This window comes from Rhea pennata, chromosome 8 (genome assembly GCF_028389875.1).
Source record: "Rhea pennata isolate bPtePen1 chromosome 8, bPtePen1.pri, whole genome shotgun sequence".
Lineage (NCBI taxonomy): Eukaryota > Metazoa > Chordata > Aves > Rheiformes > Rheidae > Rhea > Rhea pennata.
In genome coordinates this window covers 32,755,736-32,781,607 of record NC_084670.1, presented here as the reverse complement: position 1 = coordinate 32,781,607, position 25,872 = coordinate 32,755,736, and the positions used below count along the sequence as shown (strand labels likewise).

The window sequence follows — 25,872 nt, the reverse complement described above, 5'->3', positions numbered from 1 at the left end:
TCGGACTCAAATATGTGATGGTAGTGTTGGCAATTTTGATGGTTAGAAACTAACCAAGTTACTGTGTTAGATATTCAGGGGGAGGACAAACACCTTTAAAACATGGACTCAGAGTTTCATGAAGGTACTGTCACTCTTTGGGGTGCAAGTGTGGGATATAGCCTGCAGCAGCTTTCCTGGCCAGTACAGTATAGACTGCCAGGCAAAGAGGACAGCTTGTGCTGGTAAGTAGAGGTCTGTCTAACCCCTCACTTTGCTCTATGGATGATGGTAGCCAAGGATGACATTGATGAGCTTGCTTAGGTTCTTTAGTTAGTGCCCTATGCTATATTTTATTTATCCAATTTGCTCCAGTTGATGTAACTTACATGCAGTCCTTTTTTTTAACTTGCTTCAACATGGTGTGGAGGCAACTGGATCATGTCTGCTGTGGATTCAGGATTTCATGGACAAGAGTATTTCAGCCTGTTTGTACTCCTCCTTGCCAGCCAGCAAGCCACCTCACCTCTTTTCCTGTAACCTTGCACTTAATGCATCTTCTCGTAGTTCCTGCTTGGTCCCCAATGCATTGATGTTTCAAAATGTTCTGTTGTTCAAGAAACTACTAGAACCTGATGTCAGGCCAAGAATAATACTGATAGACTCAAATAATAACACTGTGCTCACCTGCTCTTCGAAAATGTAATAAAGATTTCTAGGTACTAGCTTTGCCTAAGGGCCATGTGGACTGCTAAGCTAAGTGGAGCCAGGTTAAGGTAGCCCACTATCCTCACCCAACCGAGCAGATACAGTGGACCAGTTAAAGATCGGAAGACAGAGCAAGGACTCCTCTTTGGGTGAGTAAGTGAGGAGGGATGGTAACACCTCTTATGCTATGTGTTCTTACTGTCAACCTCACTTGCACAGCTCCCGGAGAGCTGTTGGCCTGTGTTGCCCCTCTCCACTAGCACTGTCACACAGGCAGATTAACACAGCTTTTTGGCAAGTATTTGACATGCAGCTTTACCGCCCCTGCTACAAAAGTCTTTCCGAAGAGAATTGAGCTCAGAACACTTCCAGCACAGTTTCTTTCATGTGTTACTTTCTAACCCTCAGTGTATAACTTGTGAACAGTCTCATCCTGTGGCCCCACATCACTGTACCAGGCACACTACATGCAAGGGCTGTTCTGTCTGTGCAGCTCAAACCTTCCTGACTGGTGTCATCACCCAGAGAAAGGACAGTTAATTTTCCAGCCCTGACGAGGTCTGTACCACTGGCAGCAGGTTGGTGGTTTGATTTGCAGCAAGGATAACCATGCTGTCTTGAACTTGGATTAAAAACTAAGAGGGTCCAACTGTTCCAACTGTCTGAGTTAATGCTGAAGTTTTGACTCTAATAATCTGTAGGACTTGAAGAGGCTGAGTGTCCATGAGAGAGAAACATGATTTATAACAGAATATCTTGTGCCTCCCGTGACTTCAGGAGCTGTTGTTGCCAGTAGGAACTGAACTAATATTTTTATTTGCCACTTTTTCTTAGCAGTGGTAGTCACTTAAAATTGCAGTACTAGCCTGTTTATCCATACAGTGATATTGCAAGCACCATAGTTGCTAATTTTTTCTGAGGCAATGGTTCGGACACTACAATAGAAGCAAATGTTGATTTATTTTGATGTAGTTGAAAGTGTATTGTTCTGAAACTAATAGTGATAATTACTTTTGAGAATGGCTTGATTGTTGAAACTTAGCTGGAATTTTTTCTTTTTTGCCAGATTGCTAGTCATAGGGCATGTTTCATCCAAGGCATGACAAACTTTACTGCCTTTGAGAACTTTAGACTTGGAAATGTTGCTGAGTGGATAGCCCTGGAGACAGCAGCCCTTTATTTGTGCCAGAGCTTTGTCTCCTCAATGTCTTTTAAAAATTCCATGGGGATGTGAATTTACCTACTACATGACAACACCGTTGCAGCTTGGGCCGTTAAATACAATTTGTACTCTAACAGCTTTTTTGGGGGTAGATTTGGAGATTTCTCCATGTTCTGATTCATAGGTCTCACTTCTATCCGGAGGCTGTTAGCTGCCAGAGTCTTCTGGGATGAGGTTTTTTGAGGGAGCACCACTCTGTGAGGAGTAGGATGTTGAACACTTGCTTTTAAGGGCAGACCTGCAGTTCAGATGTCTCCCAGTGTCTTCTGCTAGTCAGTGTTTTGGGCTTGGTGAAACAACTCTTTGATCAACAAGACAGAGCTGTTTCCCAGTGACTCTCTGAGGCTGTGTGACCCAAGATTTTTGTTTTCTTTGTCAGTGAAATTACCTTCCAGTTGTGAACTTGGGGATTTCTCTTGCTTTTCTTCCCTGCAAATAGCTCCTTACTGATACAATATGTGCATGTGTGAGTGTGCACGTGTGTGCAAAGCTGAATGGAGAAAAATCTCCTGGCTGAGATAAGGAAGGAGCTGGGCCTAACTTGACAACAGTGCTGAAGCTTCCCCTCTCCCTCCCCAGACTATAGCAAACCCTGGCACATCTCCCCATTGAGCTCCTCTGAAGTAGAAGCATCAGCATGGGATTTGCCAAGGGAAAAGGTTATGTGCCTGTCCTGGCTCTGTGGGAGTTGTGTGCTTTCTTTGAAGGCTGCAGTGTTCTCAAGACTAGCCTGGGCCAGGCAAGTGGTGTGGTAAGATGAACTCTGATAGTGGGTACTGTCATCTGTGCTCAGTTTTTGTGATACCTAGTTGCAGTGCTGTCCCCCGTATGTTGTGTAATGAGAGCATGCAGCTCCAGTAATGGCCGGAAACACAGAGCCGCTTCCACGATTCTGTGATATTTTAAGAACTTTACAGAATCACAGAATGGGTAAGGTTGGAAGGGACCTCTGGAGATCATCGAGTCCAACCTCCCTGCTCAAGCAGGGTCACCTAGAGCATGTTAGACAGGGTTGCATCCAGGCAGGGTTTGAATATCTCCAGAGAAGGAGACGCCACAACCTCTCTGGGCAACCTGTTCCAGTGCTCCGTCACTCTCACGGTGAAGAAATTCCTCCTTGTGTTCAGGCAGAACTTTCTGTGGTTCAGTTTTTGCCCGTTGCCTCTTGTCCTGTCACACGGAGCAACTGAAAAGAGCTTAGCCCCATCCCCGTGACACCCTCCCTTCAGATACTTGTAGACATTGATAAGATCCATCAGTCTTCTCTCCTCCAGGCTAAAGAGGCCCAGCTCTCGCAGCCGTTCCTCATAGGGCAGGTGCCCCAGCCCTCTGATCATCTTTGTAGCCCTACGCTGGACTCTCTCCAGTAGCTCCATGTCTCTGTTGCACTGAGGAGCCCAGAACTGGACACAGTACTTGGAGATGAGGCCTCACTGGGGCTGAGTAGAGGGGCAGGATCACCTCCCTCAACCTGCTGGCAACAGTCTTCCTAATGCACCCAAGGATACCCCTTAATACCCAAGGATTTAAGAGGCTGTCATTCATTGACTACGCAGCCCAGGTGTAGGAAGAAAGGAGACCATGACCACTGAAATGGCCTATAGGCCTAGCTGTGGGAGGACCACCCAAATGGCCTGAAACAAGGATTTGGTGGATGATCTGAAATCCATAAAATATATGAAGCAAACTTGACTTGTCACAGTGTTATACCAAGTCAGCAACAGAGCAGTTATTAGCTGCAAGAAGACAACCTTCATTCACTTGTCACTTTTTCATTATTTATGATTTTAATAAATGGAAGTAAATGTTTCACAAACAAATATCCTATCATTAAGTGATCCCATTCTTCTAATTATAAATAAACTTAAAATCTGAATTCTCAGTTCTCTTTTAATTTAAAATAAGTTAAATTCCGTAGGCGTGATACCTTCCAGTTGCACAAACTAGAAGGAGTTTGTTTATGCTCTAATTCTGAATTGTAGGTGCATATAATGATTTTGGGCTGAGGTCTTTTTCTGAAATGGCTTAAGTAATTCCGGGGTTTGGGATGTGGCACCTTTCTCCCTTCTGCACACCATCCCTTGACTGTGGGGTAGGCTGGAGGATGCTGTGAGAAGTGCCTTGGGGTCTTTGGAGCTGGAGGGCAGCAATAAAGAAAGCCACAGTGAATAGGGGCACCTTTTCTATGCGCTTCCTTTAGGGACATTTTAAGTGGATTCACATTTCACGTAGTCCTTGCTACGGTTCTGTCAAGACTCCTGGTAAAACTAGATAAAAGGATTGTAAGTTCTCAGTGGAACTTGCTGAGGGGTGGATACATAGGCTATGTCCCATGGTGGGGCTGTTCCCACAGATCCTAGTACTCCGCTGCCTTGGCAGGAGAAATGAGCAGCCCTTTAGATCGAGGGAATTTGCCATGGCCATATGAGCTGCCAGGTCTGTAGTGTGCAAACACCCAGTGCCAGGGAACTGGAGGCTGGAAAGGAGCAGCTGGGAAGTGACTCAGCTCACTTGCTCTATAACCTGAAGATCTGAGGCTCCCAGGCAGAGGTGAGCTGGTGGCTCTTTTGGAAGCATTTTCCATGCGACTGCTGCCAGAGACACGGATAAGCGTATTGTGTTTGAGTTTGCAAAACTCTACTGACTAACTCCTAGAAGAAAAACACTCTTTAGATGCTGCTGCTGCCTGGGAGGATGGCAGAGACTGTAGTTGAAGCAGGTAGCTTTCTTCTCCCCCAAGGTCTGAGGCCAAGTGTTGACTGTTTTAGTAGAATATAGTGCCTTCACAAGGCTTCTCAGCAGCCTTTGTGTCAAGAAACAGCAAGAAAGCAAGTTGCATCCCTCTGAGTTTGAACCTTGCTGCTTGCTGGCTAAAGCAGGGGGGCGTGAAGGAGGTGCCAGTCCTGGCACATGTTATGCATTTCTGCCTTCCCTGCCACCTCTGTGCTTGAATAGCCCATACAGAGAGCAGCTGTGAGGGTCCATGCTAATTGCAAGCTGCAAATTGGAGGGGATGGGCTCCCTAGACCCTAGCTGTAATTATCCATACTGTAGAGCGAGCTGCCAGCACAGTGTTCCTGCCCTCCGCCTAGCTGTGTGGTAGCAGGGGACTCCTTTCAGTGTCACTGTGGAGCCTCCCATCCTGGCATGTGTGATTCCCAGGCCTCAGGATGAGGCAGTACAGTGTGAGTGCTTGGAGCCAGGCTGGGCAGCATTAGCAGAGGACTTGCAGAACAGAATATCGAACAGAACAAACTCTTTGTGCTTCTAGATACATAGCCTTTGTGCCTAACTTATCCTGGACCGCTCATCCCATGTCTTTCTCCATCCCATTCTTTCCACAGGATGAACTAATCAGATTTGGAGGGATGTGACTCGGAGTCGGGAAGGAGAATTTACCATGCTCTCATGGTAAATTCTGTGTCCACTCAGGTCCGTGACAAAGCTGCTATGATTCCTGTGAGAAAGGATCAGGCCTCTAAAGCAAGGAGTGGTGTGCAGCATTGCCTAGGCTAAGGGAGCAGTTTGTGAGGAAGTGAAGTTCTGCTGGACTCCTGTACAATGACTTGCATATCTGTGGAGTTGCACTGAGTTCTGCCAGAAGTTGGATGTGCCTCTAAGAAACAGGTTCTGTCTGAGTTTGAGTCATTTACCAGCTGGGAAAAGGCGAAGAAGGTCAGGAACACTACTTCTGCAGTACCTTGTGAGGTCTTGTAGGCCAGGGCAAATGGGCAAACTCCTGAGGGAGTTAATAGGTTCTTCTCATGCTTGCTCCTTACACCTGAATCTTCTGTTAATAGGGTTCTTTGTGCTCTTATTTTCTCCAGGGCAGCCACTGACCACAGTGTTGATAATACCACAGCAATCCTTAAAGAGTGGCTGAAGAACGTGCAGAACCTCTATCACTATGTGGAGTGGAGGCCAATGGAGGACCCCTTGTGAGTACTGCAGTGGGAGCTGACCGGAGCTATTAGGAGTATATGTCAAACTTTCTAGGTTTTCTGGTTGCAAACCAGGGCATGTATTAAACATTTTTGCATTAGAATGCAATTTTTGCAGGGTCTGTCACACTAGGACTCTGCTAGAGCATATAGAAGGGTCTCTGACCCCCTTGCTCTGTGGCAATTTGTACAGAACTTTTGAGCAGAGAGTTTCTATTCAGTTGTTTAGCATCTGCAGCTGCTGGTTGCGTGGTAAACAGATCACATCAAAAGCTTCAGGGAATAAAAAACGACATTCTTTATTTGCAAGGGAGCAGAGAATCATAGCCTATTCCCATAGTTTATGTGAAAACTATGTCCCTGGCATCAAATGTTTAATAAGTTCTGAGCCAGAGAATTAGATTTAATTAAGGATAGCCTTATGCCTTTACATGACTTGCAGGGTCATTACTTTGAAATACACTATTAGATTTAAGGAGAATCCTCTGTTAAGGAATGAAGGATGACACCTATTTGTATGCAGAATTTCAAAGCAGAAGAATGAAATGTGTGTTTTTTTTTTTTTTTTTAATCATCATTGTTATTTAAGATCAACTGTTCTTTTTTGTTCTGTTTTCTGTTTCTCCGATCAAGGAAATGTATATCAGTTTCCCCCTTTTTTGGGCTTACTTGCATTTTCAAGGTCCCTAATGCAGTGGTAGAGTATTTGTCCTGCAAACCAACAGGGAATACTTGTTTAACTGAATTGTTTTTTAAATCCTTACATTGAAATTCTGGTTTTTTAATGTTATTGAACTTGACTTTTTTACATTTTGTAAAAAGTTTCTGAAATCTTTAGCTCTTTTGCTGATTTATGCTGGCACTATTTCTGCAGGTTTATCAGAGATAAACCTGAATGTTTATCTCACATAAGGATCTGCCCCTAAGTTTTCTTCCATCTCTGTTATGAAAATTTTGCTTTTAGACCTGATTCTGAAAACAGATATATTCACATAACTTTGCTCACGTGGGCCCTTGGGACTGGGTGTTTTTGTAGATTTAAAAGCTGGTATCAAGATGTCTTAAGTTATTAGTAATGCTTCAAATCCTGAAGGAATCCGAAGTAGTGTTTCTTCTTTGCATCCCCATCTGTGTTGATTCTGCTGGGCTTTAAGAAGCCTTATTCATAGTCTTAAACTTAAAGCCTGCCAGAAGACAGAGGACTTTCTACCAGAGAGTCAGATGAGGTAAGTCAGCTTCAGTTTATTCCAGTGGGGTAACCCCTGCTTACGTCATGTGGGGGCCTGGCCTGCTGCACAAGCTGCTGTTTTTGTTAGTGCTATTTTGCTTGTGGCCACTTGGCAGGAAATGCTGCTGTGTTGTTTCTTCTCCAGTGCTCTGGGTACGTATGCCAGCATGAAGGTTGGAATCTGTTTCTCTCAGAACCTGCCTTTCATTTTTTGCTCTCCTGGGTTGCCTCAGGTGACCCTAACTCTGTTTTTCTTTTGACTTGAAGGCAGCAAGGGAACATGACGACTCTTTTTGACTACATTAATAGGGATCAGATTGATGCAGTCACTGGTTCTTGTTTTTTCTTCGCTAGATCTTACCCAGAAGAAATTGGACCAAAACATTGGCCAAGCTCCCGATTTACCCATGTCATGAAACTCCGACAGGCTGCCCTTCGTGCTGCACGAGAGAAGTGGTCAGACTATGTCTTGGTAGGTCTGAGGGAAATAAATCAAAATTTGATTTATTAACTCTCTCTAGGCGAAAGCTTCCTGGGTAGTCACTGGAACTGGGGCTATTTCTTCTCCATCTATAGAAAAAGCTCTCTGTTTGCAGTGAGATGCTTTGTGCCGTTTCTTGGTCTGACGAGCACGAAAATTTGGAGCTGTGGGTAAGTCCCTGAGTTTCTCCACAGGCTTTCTCCACAGAGTTTGGGGCTCAGGCTTGGGAGCTGTGTTTGACAAGGCTGAATATAGTCCTGGTGGTGGGTAGGTGCCCTGCAAAGAGTCCCATAAATTAAAACCCAACCTGTTATTGATAAAATTTGAGGGGAATATTCAGCAGATGTGGGAAGGTGCATGCCTTTGGTCACTGCAGCAGCAGTTAATGGTGGTGTTCTCAGCTTCTGAACAAGATGAGGCTTTGAGGCCTGTTTTTTTAATAGCTCTTCGTGATCGTCTTGGCAGAAAAAGCTTTTCCTAAATTTTGGATAACATAATTTTCTCTTACAACTTCCTTGCTCCAGTTTTGTAGTAACATTCTGTTGGGTCAGAGGGAAACTCTGCATCTTTTCCAATCTTACAACTGTACTGTTAGGGGTGCCACTCCTGGGTTTACTTCTAAGGGGCATTTTTCCTGTGATCAAAACCTCCAGCTCAGTGGGTTTTTCTACCATCATCTCATGTCTCTGACCACCTTGTTCCCAAGAAAGCATATAGTTTTGTCTAATGATGAATTTCTTTTTCTCTTTCCCTCTCCTTTCTCTAGTTCATTGATGCAGATAATTTACTGACCAACCCACAAACCCTGAACCTGATGATAGCAGAAAACAAAACACTGGTAGCACCAATGCTCGAGTCTCGCTCTCTCTATTCTAACTTCTGGTGTGGCATCACCCCCCAGGCAAGTGACCTCGTGAACAGTGCCGGGCAGCTGCGCGAGCTGTATGTTTTCAAAGGCCTTCTTGCCTGTGAAGCAGTGGGTGTGTTTTCTGTTTTGTGGTCTCTCCCAGCTGCTTTTATAGTGTGGTCTGCTCCCCTTTCTGAAATGAAGCTGCTCTGTTTCTGAGGCATGCAGAGGTAGTATCACGTAGCATTGATAGTCGTGTCACTCACTTGCCTGAACTTGCATCTCTCTTAGAAGTGGGATACCAGATCTTGTGCTGGTATATTTGGGAAAGGACCATATGTTTTTAGGGAATCTAGGGGTAAGAGAGAAGAGAAGATTGCATCCTGTGAATGTTTGATTTTCAAGCTTTGTGTTCTAATGGTATGGTTCTAGGTATGAGCAAAGCTGCACATGTTCTGCATTGAGTTTGCAGGCGTGTAAATAAAATTTGCTTCCTCATCTGAGATTCTTCACTTGAAAAAGCTGAATCTGGAGGAAGCTGAGCTTGCTCGAATGATGCTGTTCCTAATCAAAAGTCCTGGAAAATGATAAAATTCCACTAAAAACGTAAGAAAATACCAATATACTCACAGTCACACCAGTATTTATTTGAGGTGGTTCCATATGCTTCTGTAATCTGAATGGGGTTGAAGTGCTTGGTACATATTTTTAAACTGACTTTCTTCTATATTGACACCAACCTGTGAAGAATTTGCTTTTCCTTGTGCAGCTCCCCCCACACAAACAAGGTTTATTGTAGTGGAGTAATGCCCTTTGCATGGAAGAACGTGTGTGTGTGCTGGGGTACTTGTGTAAAGGGTACTGGTGTAAACAACAGAAGAGCTGAGCTTAGAAAATAGAATTGCATGTTTGTATTTTCAAGCCCCAATACCGTGGGAGGTACAAAATATGAAAATGTTGTGCATAGTAGAAATAGCATTATTTTTAGAGCTAGTGTGACTCTGAGCTATCACTTTACAAGCTAATCTATATAATCTTGTCTATAAAAGGATTTTAGTATGATACTCAGTTATATAGAGTGGCAGGTATATTTCCACAAGTCATTTTTTGCCTTTTTTCACTATTTTATTTGAAATGATTTGACTAAACCCTAGATGGCCTTTCCAAAACCTTCAGTCAGGGACAGGGACTCTAGATAATGCTTTTGTCTCCCAGCCCACAGGTAAACCTCAGTAAGAGATCAGTAGTTTTTTGATCTGTTCTTTGATCTACGGCCATCGTATATTTTGTTACCCTTTAGAAGGCAAGATCCTAAGCTGTATGTCTTCTAGGACAGCAAGAGTTTTTTATTTTCTTGGAAATTCACCCTTTGCTGCCCATATTTGCCTTAGAAAGCTTTTTCTTTCCTTCCTAGATTGTTGTCTGTCTGTCTTCTTAAAGAGAAGCTTACTGTACTGCATATGCAAATATGTTTAAGCCTGAGCTGCACATATATCTGTGAGCTTTCCTGGGGCTTGCAAATATGAGTACTTTAAGAGTGATTCCACAGTCCTGCCCTCCCCTACACTCTTGTTTTATTCCAGAGACCTAACCACATTACTAGTTGTTCATTTTGTAATTAATCCTGGAGTGAAACAAGGAGCAAACTCTGTTCCCCCCTTCTTCTATTTACCTGCTTTAAAATGTCACTGTCCCAATATTGCCAAGAGCATAAGTAGGACTGCAGGTGGAATAAAAATGTAACAACTGTATTGAGTCAGGCCAAAGGTCTGTCTGATAGCAGTGATTTCTAGCAGATGCCTAGGGAATAGTAGAAAAACACAACAAGTATGTAAGTGAATGATACTTCCCCAAAATATTTTTCTATCCTCCAGCATCTCATTTTCTGGGACTTCTTGAGATTGATTTTTGTGTTTAAAGCTTTAAGTGAAGTTTTCTTCATAGAAACTGCTATTTGGACCCTTTTTTGACACCCACGCTGTCCTGTGGCATGAAGTTCCTCAGCTCAGACTAATTGAGTAAAAATAACAGGAAAATATCTTGAACCTTCCAAATTCTTTGGAGTTAAATGTATAGAAAAGAAAAGATGGTAGTGGTAGGCAGGGATTATTTGCTTGTTTCAATTATTGTTTTAAAATGGGGACGTAAACTTCATAGTGAGGGCATTTTTCTTTATGTTTTTAAGGTTAAGTACTGAACCAGTCAGGTTCTACACTGCTGTAAATTAGGATTGCTCCACAAACTGTAGTGGATCTCTGCCTGTGTGCACCAGCCTCGGCGCTGGCCCTTAATGTTAACTTCTGCAGTAATAAGTTTCCATCATTACCAGTATTAGCTGAGAGAAAGGGAAAAAAAAAATAGCAGCAAATACATTTTGCAGATTTGGGGCGAAAAGCTGCTCAAACAACCACAAAAAGTTTCTACTTTGTTTTTATTTTTTCTTTTATTTGCTTTTGTTTCTGAGCTATCAGTCCCACAGCTTCAAGCTGCTCCCAGCCTTGCTGTCCCTGGGGGTTTGGGGAGGGAATAACAGCTGGAACACACCCTGAAACACAGCCTCTGGTGCTGAGCAACAACAAGCCAAACCCAGCTCCAGATAGCCTGACATTTAGATGTCATGAGGCTAACCTTAGGAAAGCATGGCAGCGGTGCTGACAAGTTGGCGTCTTTCCTGATTACATGTGACTTATGTGCAGCAAAAAGCCCCAAATTCTGTAGTGAGTGGCTGGAGGAAGAAAATCAAGTTTCCAGCATTGTTCACCTGTGGGCATTCTTGAATGTTTATTGAAGGTTGACTATCTTAACTCTTCTGTCAGCTGGAAACCTAATATGGTGTCTATCTGCTCACTTCTCTTCATTAATGTCAGACTGGCTGTGTTTGAGACATAGTCCTTACAATATGTTCAGAAGGTATTTGAAGGCAGGAGGGGGGATCAGCAGATACACAGACAAGCAGATGCACTGTATGATTGCATGCACCACACTTGCAGAGAACCAAGGTAAAGTGGTTCTGCAGAGATTAGCTCAGCTTTTGTTGCTAGGGTACTCATGGAAAATGTATCATTTATTATTTTAACTTATTTTAGTGACTCATCATTTCTGTAAAGACCAGAATCTGCTCTGAATTGAACTCTCGGCTGTGTTCAGATGTCTAATTGGTGCATTAGGACTTCATATCTGGAGGAATTTAGGGTATTTATTTCCCAAATGGATAACTTCAGATGTATTGCACCTGCAAAACCAGCTGTAAGCCACACCATGTGGGTGATGCACCCACAGTGCTGGAAGGCTAACAAAGCTTGTGGTTACAGTGAAATTAGCTGACTTGAAGTGCTTCCCCCAGAAAGACTCTGTGGGGAGAGCTCAGGAGTGGGTATTAAAGCTGCCTGCCCACAGGGCAAAACTTCCAGCTAGTCCCTGGGATGGAGGAAGTAGCAACTCTTACACTGTTGATGAAAGCTGGCATGTTGCCTTCACTGCAGTGAAGCAAATGCTTGCTAAAATGATGGTCAGCATTAATTTACAGGTCCTCTTCTGTGAGACATTGTGTCCTTCATGCCTGTCAAACGTGGAGGATGTTACATGGGCTCAGCACCTTCCGGCATCAGACCTGAGAATCTGTGTGCAAAAAAAAAGGGGGGGGGGAGGGGTTTCATGAATCAGGAGAAAATAGTCCCAGGTTTGAAGCTTTATTGCAAGGGATTTTTGCAGGGGAAAGGCTTGGGTCTCCAAGGACTGCTAAAAAGACAAAGGGTCCAGCTGTAACTTCTGTGACAGTGATTGTTTTTAAGCATTTGCTTCAGTCCTTTCCCAACACTTCAGAATCTGAGAACTAGGCACTGACCCCTCTTTGCTGTGGGCTGAGGGCAAGAGTTTTTGCTAGGGAGAACCTGTGAAGCCTCTTGTAACAAGTGTCCCAATTACTGTGTTTGCAGGGCTATTACAAAAGGACCCTGGATTATCCCCTGATTCGGGAATGGAAGAGGACAGGCTGTTTTGCTGTCCCAATGATTCATTCCACATTCCTCATCGACCTGAGGAAAGAGGCCTCCACCAAGCTGATGTTCTATCCACCCCACCAGGACTATACCTGGAGCTTTGATGATATCATTGTCTTTGCCTTCTCCAGTCGCCAAGCAGGTATGTCCATTGCCTCCTCCAGGGAGGATTCACCAGCAGAGACACGCAACTCTTCAGTTCCAGTTTATAGGTCAAAGGCCATGTGTGGACTTCAACCCTGAGTTAATGTACGGTTCCCTTTTTCTAGTCCAGTCAGGGATAACCAGCAGCAAACAAGAAATTGGTTTAGAATCGCAGCTAGCTTTAAAGGACTTGGGAACTATTCTTGGGATAAGGGCAGTGTTTTAGAGACAAAATGTCTGGTTCTGTTCATCCACCCTTAATCTATATCAAGATAAGAAAACTGTGAACACAGGTGAATGCTGTGAGAGTGAAGGGCATTCTGAAGACTGCTGGGAATGCATCTGAAATTGCCACTTCCAGGAGACTTCATTAAGAGGTGGAGGAGGGCAAGAAACTTTAGGTGTGATAGCACTCATGAGGAATAAAAAACAAGTTGTTTACATAGCACTGATGAGGCCTTGGTTCATGGTATCTCAGCAAAAAAATGTCTGCAGGGTTTTTTTTGAAAGCCAAATCAGTTTAACTTTCAGATGAATGATGTAAAGTCAGGCTGGATGGGCTGTGCTGAGAGGAGGAAATGTCTGCCAGGCCAGGGTGCATTAGAGCTGGTGTGTGAGGGGTTAAATCACTGCATACTTGACGTTGTATCATGTGTGCTTTTGGAGAGCTGGTCAAGCATGACCCTTGGGGCACAGCAGAGGGCAAGTGTGTGCTACTGACTGATACTGGGATTGCTGTCTGGTATGTGGTGTGAGGATTTCAGTTAGATCTGAAATATAAAAGTCAGGGTCTTTGGGGGCTAAACCACAAACTCAGCATCACCTTCCATTGTCTGGAAAAGTTATTTGTGGGTCCTGTGAGTGATGTACAGCTCATACTATCCATCTCCTTTTTGCAAAAGAGGCAAAGTTAAGGTGGGAAGGAAGAGGGACAGACAAGAGGAGAGAAGCTGAAGTGAAGCACTGTAGCTTGTCACTGCTAGTCACTTCTGGAGAAGAGACAGAGCGAGCAGACTACCTTTCCCATTTCCAGACCAGCACAACAGCCACCATCTCTTTGCAGCTTCACTTTTAGTGATCTTGCTGGTTTGAAGCTCCTGGCAACACTGCAAAAGACAGTGTTGTCTTGGCAGACTAAGCAGGTCTTTTTAAAACTCAACTACAACAGGGTGAGAGGATATAAAGTGAGAAAGGTAAATCATAGTCAGAGGAGAGGCAGCGAGAGCTGAAATTATAAGCCTTAGGAGGCAGAGGAAGGTAGAGGAGGTGAGATATGAACTTGCAAGACCTTTAGGGTCTAAGTGACTTTCAGAATCAGGATGTTGGTATGTTGGCTCTAGACAAGAACAGAGGTGGAAGTTTGGATAGCACAGCAAGTTCCTTCAGGTCTATCTGCACGGTTGGTTCTCTTCTGAAAGCTCTCCCAGAAACGTAGCACCCAGCAAGTGCTATAGCTGCATTGTATTAACTCCAGCTGCTTACGAAATACTTCAGAGATTTGAATCCACCTTTTTTCCTTTGTATCCTAGCACTCTAACTTTCTCTGATGCTGACCTATGGCATGAACAGTTTTGTTTCAGCAGTCCAGCCCACTGGTGTCAGTTTGCTGACTTGTGTCCTGGGCTTAGTTTTGTCACTCAGGATAAAAGTATGACATACAAGTTCAGAAATGTGAAAAATGGTTGGATTTAGAGATAAACTTCTCTTTAGAGTAATTCATTTACTTCCATGAAGTCACAGTAGTGTTGGCTTGTGTCCAGGCCAAATACCACGCTTACTGTCTCAGATCAAACCATCAGTCTTCAACAGTGAATCCTGCTGCTTGAACCAACTGTTAAAGGATGCTCCAGAGAGACCCTCTCGAGTCTGCTCAGAGGAAACAGATGCTCCCTTAGTGGGAGTACTGATTTTGAGTGAAACTTGGTGCAAGTGTTTTGTTGAGTAAGGGGCCTAGATACTGAAGTGAGCTTTCTCCTCATCTTCCTTCCATCTGCCTGAGAAGGTCTTATAGGTACAGCTGAGAGCAGAGGAAGGTGTACAAGCCCCTTGCACTTGCAAGGTAGCATTCAGCTCCTCAGCTTCCAGTTGACCTGAGGCTGAAGACCTGGAGCCAGCCAGCAGGAAGCTCAAATCACAGGAATGTGGAGGATATTTTATGTTACCTAAGTATGGCTCTGGATTTTTTGGCGTGTGGTTGTCAGTCCTGGTAACTGCCTTACAAAGACTGATGATGATAATACAAGTACTTCTAGTTTTTTCTGGCAGTAGTTGTTTTTATTGTAAAAAACTAAGAGCTGCAGAGTGAATCCCCTTCCCCACAAAACTTTACCATTTTAAGGTAGCTTTTATCCCAGAAAGAACAGAAGTATTGGCAGGAATCTGCACGGATTAAGTGTGTTTAAGCCAGCGGAAGATAAGACAAGAGATCAGTGAGCCAGATAAGATTAGTTGATTAGATCAGTGCCAAATCCATTAATGTCAGCAGGTAGTATTTTTTATTCTGTCATTTACCTTAATTACAGCTGACAGCTGAATGTGGTTTGGCAAGTAGTGTAGCCAGCAATTTACTTGCAGAACTTAAAATGGCAGAAACACCAGCATCATTAACACAGACAATTTAGACCTGCTAAAAATACCAGGGATTAGGGGGAGTAATGCATGAAAGCAGTGACAAGCCAGGTAGCGTCTGCTTTGCTTTTCATTTATTTTCTGAGGAGAGGGAGGTGGTTGAGCGTGTTTCTTAAAAAAAAAAATAAAAATAAAAATAATTTTAAAAAAAAGGCTTTCAGATTTTGGAGTTTGTTTTTGTTTTTTAATTGGCACTGTGAATTTTATGGGTTCTAGCACAATCTTTCAAATTGTGCCCAATGAACCAAGGCCCTTACCAGAGCTCAATGAGAACAGTTTTTGTCTCTTAGATTCCCTGGAAGTAGTTTCTGAACTTGTTACATGATGTGACACTAGGCCCAGTGCTGGTCTTGTTTTCATTGATAACAAGAGCAAACTTGAGCAGTCAAGTGCTTGATCACAAGTTGCTGGGGCATCCCCAGTGAATGACCTGAATAGTGAACTGATTTCCGCCTGGCACAGGGATCTGTTCCGAGAAGAGGCTTTGTGTTTTCTCTTCATGCCATCACACTCTTCTCTTTTGCACCTCAGATGCAGCTCCTTGAGCAGTTTGCAAAAACCTTTGAGAAAAAGGAAGTCACATTATAATTTCTATTTGAAAGCATCTTTTCTCATTGCTAGTATCTCTCTAGGATTTTCCTCTCATCTCCAAGGCACTGTAAAAACTAGTCCTGAAGAGGGAAGAACCTCATCTGGTAGTAGACATAGCACTTCCAAAATGGTTGTCATACATATTCCTCAAGCTCTTTGTCAACAAAGGTGAAAATATCTCGTCTTCCATTTTCCAGCCCAAGTGAATAGAAGGAAGATGCTTGACTGCAAAAGTTGGAGCGAATCCCCTGCTAGGCTAGTAACAGAGCCTTGTAGCTATAGTGATGCTCTGGGCTTTGTGATAACCTCCTGCATGATCCCAGGAGAGCTGAACTGCCTGAGCCCACATTTGGCCAACCATGTGCTTTTGAAAACAAGGGATCAGACTTGGCTCTTCTGAGCTGGTAGAGTCATTTCATATTTATTCTATGTGACAGAGAAGCCTTGGCAGAACTCAGACAAAAGCCTCCATCACCTCTAGCCACGCTGGGTTAGTTTGAATTTTTTCCTCTTTGAGGTTGCCTGATCAGACAGATGTCTGTGCACCCCTCTTTGTCAAGCATGCGGGGCCTGGTCTGGGCCTCCTCTCCCTGCAGGGAATGGGGTCTCTGATAGGCGAAAGGGAAGCAATCCTGAACCACTTACAGCCCTTGCAGGTTTGTAGTAAATGCAGACTTTCTGTGTTGTGAGGGAGAGTACTGCCCACTCATGAGTGGAAATGCCTGCACCCTTCTCCCTGAGCTCTGAAATCTGCATGTTTCTCCCACCTTTGGGTCCTTTTTCCCTCCTCTCTCTGGTTTGCAGGCTGTTGCTGAAGCCCTGGGTCTGTACCAGGAGAGAGGCTCCAGGCCACAGGATTGCTGCTGTCTCTCCTTCAGCACAGCTACAGATGGAAGTCCTTTCTGCTCTTCTGCCAGCTGTTTCATTAAATGAGGCTGGCTCACTCAGAGAGGGAAAAGCTGTAAGGATCATTCCCTGCTTTTGGCTCTAGGTTTGTGGAGGGATTGTGTCAAGTGACGTGCCAGGTCTGAGCAGTACAGGTGGGATTTTGAGGATTAGAGATTTCTGTGGTTCTGTAGTTATCTGCAACAGTCCCACTGTATGTGCCAGATGCTGCTTTTGGTAAGGCTAGTTCTGCCCTCTGCTGTAGGATTGTTTTTATAGCATGAGATTTCAGAAGGTAGAAAGCAAAAGCTGAAAAAGACTCCTCTGGACTAAGAGGTGTGCCTTTCCTAGGAAAAAACTGATTGCAGTTAGAAAATGCCTGCTGTTAGGGAGCAAGCAGAAATGCGTTTCATAGGAGAGGCCAGATTCTGCCAGCCAGATAAAACAGAAAATGGTACTGTGATGTTTTTGAAGTGCTTGCTTGTGAAGCAGTACGTCCTGGGAGTGAGGTCCTGGTATAAATTTGTGGCTGTGTAAGAGCAAAGCAGTAAAAATCTGCTGCTAAGAGACCTCACTTCTGTTTTTACTTGATCCCCAGGAATTCAGATGTTCATCTGCAACCGTGAACACTATGGTTTCCTTCCCATGCCTCTGAAATCGCACCAGACCCTGCAAGAAGAGACTGAGAACTTTGTGCACACACTAATTGAGGCCATGAGTAAGTCACTGTGCCCTGCTGCAGTGGGAGTGCCCTTACTAATGTTTATAGAGCTCTCTCCTGCCAGCAGCCCAGCTTGTTCCCCCTGCAAGTCCAGGATAGTTTACAACCTGATCTGACTGATGTCATAACTGTTTTGATATGCAGGTTTTTATTTTCCACTGTTTTTCTCCCTAGGGGTGCAGTCACCTTAAGGACAGATCAACCCCATACAGAAAGTCCCTCAATTTCTCCAAATCAAATTAAAAAAAAAAAAAAGAAAAAAGCATCTGTAGTATGTAAATGATGCTGCAGAACCTTGACTTTATTGTGAGGTCTCTCTTCTGCACATGGCTGCTAATTTCTGCTTTGTTTTGTTGATGCTTTCTGGTACCTCCTCTGCTGCACTGACATCACGTTTCACCTCCCTGTCACTTCAGGCCCAGTGATAAAAACATGTGTGGATATGTTACTTTAATGTAAGATGCATTCATGAAGGTGATGCTTGGGATCTCTCATCTCTTTCAGTTGATCGTCCTCCCATTGAACCCTCTCAGTATGTCTCTGTTCCCCCGAAGCACCCTGACAAGATGGGATTTGATGAAGTAAGAAATTTGTTTTGCTATTATTGTCTTAAGTCACTTAGAGGACCTGGATTCCCCTTGCAGCTGAGCTTTGAGTATAGATCTTTTCATGTAGGTAGCTGTTTCCCAACCATGTATCATTTGGATTGGAACTTTTCTGCAGGGAGAAAATAGACATGTTTATTTTGGGAGACCTTCTGCTGAGCTCAGGGGAAGGGGAGGGGAAGGGCTCAGGGAGCACTCTTTCCCCTCTGGCATTTGCTTCTGGGACATGAGGCCAATCAAGTCTATAAGTGCTTAGCACTTTCTCCTGGTACAAGAGCTCTAGTTATCAGTGTTGATTTGTGTGCAAGGGCAGTGTATAGCAAAACTCTGGGTTTTTTGTCTGTTTATAGTGTGGCTAGTTAATCCAGCTTGGAGGGGATGGCAGAACTGAGGTTCTTTAACTTGTGCTCTTTCTCCGAAATCTGACTCTCTAGGGCAACTTTGCCGTCCGTCCCTTCTGCAACAAGAGCTGAGACAGCCACTGGAGAACCAGGGGCAGCTAGGGGAGCCAGCACCTGAGTTGGACTTTAACTCAAGCTGACTGTGCCCATATGTGCTGTTTCCTTTCCTTGCTGTGGCAGCTCTCCCCTCCTCCTGTTGGTTGCCATGTTTTTCTGTTATGGCCTTACGTGAAAATGAACTAGGAGGATGGTGTTGACACTGGTAGTGCTCCAAGACCTTGTAGAAATTCCTCTCTCAAATTCTGCCTCATGTTGTGGAGAGCATGCATTGAGAGAAGATTGGAGAGGGATGTGCTGTGCTTTAATGTTTTGCTCAGAGCCAGAAACCCCTGTGTGCGCAGGGCACAATGACTGAGAGAATTATAGTGCCTAGGGAACCTTGTTTTCTTGGCGTATTCTGCTGTATCTTTTATATGGCTTTTATAGTAAAGTCTGAACGATTAGGCTATGTGTGCCTGCGTTTAGAGCACAGGTGCTGTAGGTTTTTTCCATGTTGTCCTTTGTGGTTGCCCTTTATTTACCCAATTTATTATTTTTGCGTTTGTACTGAGCTGGAATTTTATCCACTTCTTACAGGGATGAGGTTTTGCTCTGTGGGCTACAAGGTTGCACTTGTCTTTCTGGGACTGAAAGCGGTTCCCTGACCCTCTGCACTTTAACTGCAAGCAAGGGCTTCAGTCCTCTGCCCTCCAGCCAAGGAGTCTATCTTCTCAAGGCTGGACTGAGCCCTGCCCAAACCTTTCCATTCCAGGCCTTGGTTCTGTACTAGGCTTTTTACTCTGGCAGGGGTAGCAGTAGATTTTGAGCACCTGTAGTAATTACAAAAATGCTCTCATTACTGTGTCCTTATAGTTAGGTGACGGCCCCACTGATAATCTTAAATAACAGGCAGTTGGGCAGTTGCAGCCCTGTGAAGAGACACGTGCTGGCTGGTATACCAGAGATGGAGATAGCCATTTACCCTGTTTGGTAAAAGGGAAAACATCTTAAATATTTGGAAAACATAGACTCTACTGTAACTAGCTACCTCTCAGCTTTCTCTGTCCTTGAAGAGCAACTTTTCCCCATGAACATCCATAAAAAAGATTTTTTAGACTGAGAATAAGCCTGCAAACTTTCAACTCAAAACCAATCCCAATTTTTTGTCAAATTCTAAACAATCTGAAATGAAAACACACGTGTTATTTTAATAAGATCTGCACTTCCTATGGGGGCGCTGGAGAAGAATGGATTAGGACCCCTTTTTCTCCTCTCCCAGATCAGAAGGCTAATATCTTTTTCCTCATCCCAGATTTTCATGATCAATTTGAAGCGGCGGAAAGACAGGCGGGATCGGATGCTGCGGACTCTCTATGAACAGGAGATTGCAGTCAAGATAGTGGAGGCTGTGGATGGAAAGTGAGTTTCAGCTAAGATTGCTAATATTTCCAAAGAGTGTGTAGTGCTTAGCTGCACCGTCTCCTAAGACACCCTGACCTTGTTTTGGGTGGGGAGAGGTGATACCGTTTTTATTTTCCCATGTAATGCTCTGTTTGGGGCAGTTTTGTTCCATTTTTTTTCTACTTTTGAAATAACAAGAGATCCATGGGCATTGTAGTTCAGGTGAAGATGAAAATCTGATGAAAATCATGCCAGTTTCCATGAACAGTAACATTTGCACACAGTTAAAAGGGGTCAGCAGTGAAAGCATTTGGCAACAATTGTCTCCTGGTAAGATCTTCCATACGAGTGCTATAATGCTGCTGAGATACAGTGTTAAGCCTGATACAGCACCTTCTCAAGTGCACCCTACTCTGAGGTGAGTTAAGACTCTCATATAATGAGAAATCAAGGCACAAAAATTTAGCTCTGGGAGTTGCAAAGAGGCCTGAGGGAGTTGGAAAACTAAATACCATCTAATGGTCTTTAGAACTTGGGTACCCATCAAGATCTCTTAGAGAAAAATTCTAGCAGCTGACAAGCCGATGTCCCACAAGAAGTCATTAGCAGAGTTAAAGATTTGATTTGTCTGTGTTCATATCATTCTCTGCCTCGTAGGTTTCTCTAATGCAGTGTATTAGAAAGGGAAACAGCCTGCAAGCAGCAGTGGTAGGGACTGATGTGGTTTCTGCTTCAACACCAGTAGTTCCAAAGCAGCCAGAATCTCAAGCGACAGAAAGCACAGGTGACGCCGTATCCTGGGGGTGAACATCTTAGTGGTGTTAAGCGTGCGTGGAGGGGAATGATGATGGAAGGCTGCAGCCTTCTGTAGGTGTTAGTCCTCAGTCATGTCCAATGTTCAACTTGATTTATAAATGTAGATCAAGAAATTAAATTTTCTTCAGGTTTTTGAGTAAAACAAGCACAAGAATTTCTTGAGATGTGCCTCTTCTCTGAAAGCCAGCAGCATTTCCCTTTTTGCTTTTGTGTTTGACTTAAAATTTGCCTTTTTTTTTTTAATGGTGAGAGTTATTCTCTATTTCTCAGAGCACTGAACACAAGTCAGCTCAAAGCTCTCAGCATTGATATGCTTCCTGGTTACCGGGACCCATATTCTTCCAGGCCACTAACCAGGGGAGAGATTGGCTGCTTCCTTAGTCACTATTACATCTGGAAGGAGGTAAGGAGTTTGTGGGTGCTTGGGGTTCATCTGAGAGGGTGCTGTGGGCAAATGCATCAAACAGGTATACAAGTCAGTCTTAAGGCAGAGCATCAAATACAATACAGATTTTCCAAAATGTTAAATATAGCTGTTTTCCTCAGTTTGTAGGGGAGCGACACGTAGGGTTTTTCTTGAACGCAGTGTTCATCTTTTTCTTCTCTGCTTTTGATTTGAAAACAACTTTGAATGATCTCATCAAAATATTTTATGACTACTTTTGCAAACTATCTGATAGCCTACTTAGAGCAAGTTTACTTAGGAAAAAGGCAGGAAGGTTTTGAAGAACAAATGGTGTTACAAACTCCTGATTTCACCCCCCGACACACACATCTACATCTGTGGTAATACAAGTTCCAGTGACTCTACTGATCAGCTTTTTAAAGTTGGTGTATTATAAGCATTCCTGTTAAGAGCAGGGGCCACCGTTACTTGAGCTAAGAGATCTTGGTTGGGTGGTCAGAATCCATAGTTTCTTTGTGTCCCTGGTCACCACTGGAGAGTGACTGAGAGGATCTGGGCTGTGCTGGTCAGAGATGGAGGAGTTGTACAGCCCTACATCAACAGGAGGGACTATTGCAAGCGCAGTGTGGGGTAGGCAAGGATTAACACTTAGTACTGAAAGAAGTCTGGGCAGTGGTTGCCCATATGTGACAGTGAGGATTGAAGCTACCCTTTATAGATGCATAAGGACACAACCTCTGCCTGTGGAGATTTTAGTTTTAGCACCTCCCAGCAGAGCAAGGCATTAATACAAACAGCCCAATGCCAGCAGAAGTGATTTGTTATGGGAAGTCAGACTAGGCTTTTGAGCTTGAAAGTTTTTAAGCACCTGTAGTCAGGTGCTAACATGGGAACTTATTTGCAGTGTGTGTTGTGCATGTACATTCTTTAAGTAGTTAGGATCAGACTTCAGACATGATGGATTGTCCTCCTTCCCAGATTCCAGGGACAGTCTTTCTCTCAACAAAGAGGCTTTTCAGGATAGCAGCCTTGATATCAAATGCTGCTGCGCACTCCTTGGAGGAGGTCACTGCCATGGTTATGCTGTGTGGCAGCTCATGGGTTCCAGATGGAGGGTTTCTCTAGGTGGTACAACACCGTATTGTGAATGCTCAGCCCACAGGGTATTTTCATGCCTGTTCTCACTGGCTCTTGCAGTCTGTCGCAGCTGAGATGTGAACTGGAGAGTGATTCTCCTGCTGCACTGTCTGTGTGGTTCAGAAAGCAGTACCAGGTCAGGGTGACCTCCAGCCTATGCTGCAGGCTGGCAAAGGGAATCCATGTGCTTCTTGATCAGTGGATCACAAAAGATCAGCTGCAGTTACCAGACAAGAGATTCTCTGTGGGTTGATTCTCTGCCCATCTAGTTATAGATGATCCACAGTAGATGGCATTGCGTTGAATGGCCTTGCTGCCCCAGCAGTTTCTGGGTACAGAGTGTGGCCCAAGTAGGCCACTGTTAACACTTTTGAACTCTCTTGTTTCAGGTGGTGAGCAGAGAACTGGAGAAGACACTTGTTATTGAGGATGATGTTCGCTTTGAACACCAGTTTAAAAGGAAGCTCATGAAGTTAATGGATGACATTGAACAAGCGCAGCTAGACTGGGAGCTTATGTAAGTAACTGTGACCTCTTGGCCACCTGGGAACTCCTGGGCCTGCAGGGGGCTTCAGCAGTAGCTACTGTGTCAGGATAGAAGGCAGGGTTAATATTGAATGCAAGGAAAGGTGACAGAGATGTCTTGGTGGGTTCTACCTCTCAGGACAAATCTGCCTCTGACACTGGAATGACCAAGCTGTAAGTGGTACCCGCAGGATTTGGGAGGAGAGCCTTTGTGGGCAGCTTTGGTTGATCTTAACAATGTCCAAAAATGCTTCTATGACCAAGGAACTGAGGCAGCCCAGTGCTGAGGCTTGGGCCATGACATCTTAGCTCCCTTATGAAGTCTTTTGCAGCTATACATCACCCATAGGGTTAAGATATGGGTGTGTCAGAGTGGTGCAGGCCAGAGATCTGTGAGCTGGGTTGTGAATTACTTCTTGGATTGCCCCCTTTGCCCTTACCCTTGTTGAAACTGTCTTGTGGTCCTAATCACTGCAGATACTCTTTGGTTCCGATTTCCATGATCTTTTCACCCTTTCAGCTACATTGGCCGGAAAAGAATGCAGGTACAGCAGCCTGAGAAAGCAGTTCCCAATGTCATGAACCTGGTGGAAGCTGATTATTCGTACTGGACCCTGGGGTATGCAATCTCTTTCCAAGGAGCTCAGAAACTCATCGGAGCAGAGCCTTTCAGCAAGATGCTGCCTGTAGATGAATTTCTGCCAGTCATGTACAACAAGCACCCTGTGTAAGTAGAATGCCTTTGTTGCTCAGGCTGGCACGAGCCAGGTCTTGCCGAATGATCTTCAGTCAGATAGTGTTGGCGTGTCTCGCTTCTGTAGCCCAGCTGGAGGGGGAAACAGAGCTGCTCCTTAGTTGTCTGCCGCAGAGCTCCTAATACAGGTCAGGTGAAGTGACAGGGCTGCTGCTGTGGGGTTGTCCTACCTGCCTGGTACAGGGCTTGTGAGCTGGCTTTAAGACACTCAGCTATTGTCAGGTAACAGAGGCTATGGTTGTATAGGTTGTGTATGGCTGTGGTTGTAAGGCACATGCTTATAACTGTATAGGGTCAGACCTGCTTTAGAGCCATCTCGTCACTTAGGTCATATCTCAACCTACTTGTGTATTCTCAGTGGACTGGCTGATAACCCCAAGCAAAACCAGTGGCACAGATGAGCAGTCACTCCGTTACTGATGGTTTTTCTCCCCTCTTTAGAGCGAAGTACATGGAGTACTACGAGTCCAGAGACTTGAAAGCCTTTTCAGCAGAACCCTTGCTTGTTTATCCCACCCACTACACAGGGCAGCCAGGCTACCTCAGTGACACAGAGACCTCCACAATCTGGGATAATGAGACTGTGTCAACTGACTGGGACAGAACACATTCCTGGAAATCCCGGCAGCAGGGCAAGATCCACAATGATGCCCAGAACAAGGATGCCCTGCCTCCCCAGTCATCTCTCAATGCACCGTCCTCCAGGGATGAGCTATGACTGCCCACTTCCCCCAGGACTCTGTCAACAGCTGAACCTGCCTCACACATTAGGTTTTTACCCTAGAAGCTTGTAGAGTTGTTCATGTGGTCTCCTTTCCCTCTACTTGAAAGGCAAAGCAGGGTGGTTGGACCCACTTGTGTTGTGACTAACCAGGCACTTTTCCAGGACGGGGGAGAGCTGAAGGAGGAAGAACAAGTGTTCCAGACTGGCAAGCAAAAGGGGAGAGATCTGAACAAAAGCTCTTGCAAGCTTTTGTTAAAAAAGGAAGAAAAAAAAAGTGATGTCTTTCTACAGTTCCTTGTGTAGAATACTGTATTTATAAAGATTAATATATAGAGGAACTCTGAGGTATACAAGTATTGATACCTTTCTGGATAGCTGTCAGTGGGCTGCTGTGTAACTGTCTTTGCAGGTTTGTAGGGTCTTATAATCCTGTTTACTGAGAGAAACTGCAGGCAAGCATTTGGGTTATTTGATTTTGTTTATTGAATGAATCCCTGTCAAAATCAAAATGGTTTCCAAAAACCTTCAAAGCACTGGAGCAGCGCTCCTCTCCTTTATTGCAGTACTGTAGAAAGCTATTTCTGGCATCCCCTCCATGAATCTCCAGACCTCCTAGAGCCTGTCTGAACAGGTTTGCCAATCCAGAACGGATGTCTTGGCATATCTAAAATCTTGAAAACTAACAAGAGGAAATGGTGCTCCCTTCAGAGAGTGCAGAGATGCAGAGTTAGTCCAAGTCTGTCCTGCTTTGTTCTGCCTCAAATTATTCCTCAGAAAAACAAAACAAGCCAATCTTTTCCCAGACCTATTTAATTAATCCACAAATATCAGGTGTAGGACTTCTAGAAACTTTCATTTTTACAAGTCTGGTTATGAACTGCTTGACATTATTCTTAAAAAAAAAACAAAGCAATGTACAGAAACATTAGTGGTGTCAACTGTACTCAGCAGCCTCAGTACTCTGTGTTTTAGGACGGAAAGACAACTTGTCTTTTGATATTTTTTCATGTGAGGAGCAAACTTGTCTTTTTTTGGATGAGTTCTGATGTATTTGTTATTGGGTAACATGTCAGCAGAATATGCTGTTTATTTGTTTGAAATGGTTTCCCAGGGGCCGGGTGACCATGGACTACATTGCTTTGGTTTAGCTGAAACAGATCTCAAGCTGCAGGGTGTTGTGTGGAGGGGGGAAGCCCTCCTGGACTAGCAATCTAAAGAGACTGTCGCCGGCTGGCTGATCTGTACAGTTGGGTATGCGTGGGGTTTTTTTTACACATTTGGTTTTGTCTATTTTTAATAATTGCTGATCAGTGTTGTGCTTTCTGCTAAAGAAGTCATGTTATTATCTGTCAGCGGGTCTGATAATACATAGAACCTGATGCAAGATAAGCAGCTGCGTGTCCTTTTTGTTGGGTGGGAGCAGGTTGTGGTGGGGAAGGCCGGCTCTCTGCCTCTGACAGCTCAGCCCTGTTGCTGACTCAGGCTGGGAAAAAAAAGGCATTTTCAAAAAAGAACAGCGCATGCGGGGATTGGAGCCTGCCGTGGCTTTGGGATGACAGTGAAGTCCAAACTAAGGAAGTCGAGAGCTTTGTCAGCCGTATCACCCCACCACAGAGCTGCTGGCTGTAAACGTGACTGTTCTGCAGCTACCGCCTGGAAGCCATGCTGCTTCCACCCTCGAGGACTGTGAG

At 44.3% G+C, this 25,872-nt stretch overlaps 1 protein-coding gene across 1 annotated transcript in view; it reads left to right on the top strand.

The window, feature by feature from the left end:
* The window catches only part of COLGALT2 (collagen beta(1-O)galactosyltransferase 2), a 57,060-nt gene extending 31,496 nt beyond the window's left edge, over positions 1 to 25,564 (top strand). Inside the window, exons 2-12 of the mRNA XM_062581079.1 lie at positions 5,737 to 5,847; positions 7,433 to 7,550; positions 8,326 to 8,460; positions 12,342 to 12,546; positions 17,251 to 17,370; positions 17,878 to 17,954; positions 19,731 to 19,837; positions 20,906 to 21,038; positions 22,568 to 22,695; positions 23,224 to 23,430; positions 23,899 to 25,564. Of these exons, the coding sequence (XP_062437063.1) occupies positions 5,834 to 5,847; positions 7,433 to 7,550; positions 8,326 to 8,460; positions 12,342 to 12,546; positions 17,251 to 17,370; positions 17,878 to 17,954; positions 19,731 to 19,837; positions 20,906 to 21,038; positions 22,568 to 22,695; positions 23,224 to 23,430; positions 23,899 to 24,175 (1,521 nt within the window). The 5' untranslated portion in view covers positions 5,737 to 5,833 and the 3' untranslated portion in view covers positions 24,176 to 25,564. The remainder of the gene's footprint in view (positions 1 to 5,736; positions 5,848 to 7,432; positions 7,551 to 8,325; positions 8,461 to 12,341; positions 12,547 to 17,250; positions 17,371 to 17,877; positions 17,955 to 19,730; positions 19,838 to 20,905; positions 21,039 to 22,567; positions 22,696 to 23,223; positions 23,431 to 23,898) is intronic.
* The last annotated feature ends 308 nt before the right edge of the window (positions 25,565 to 25,872 follow it).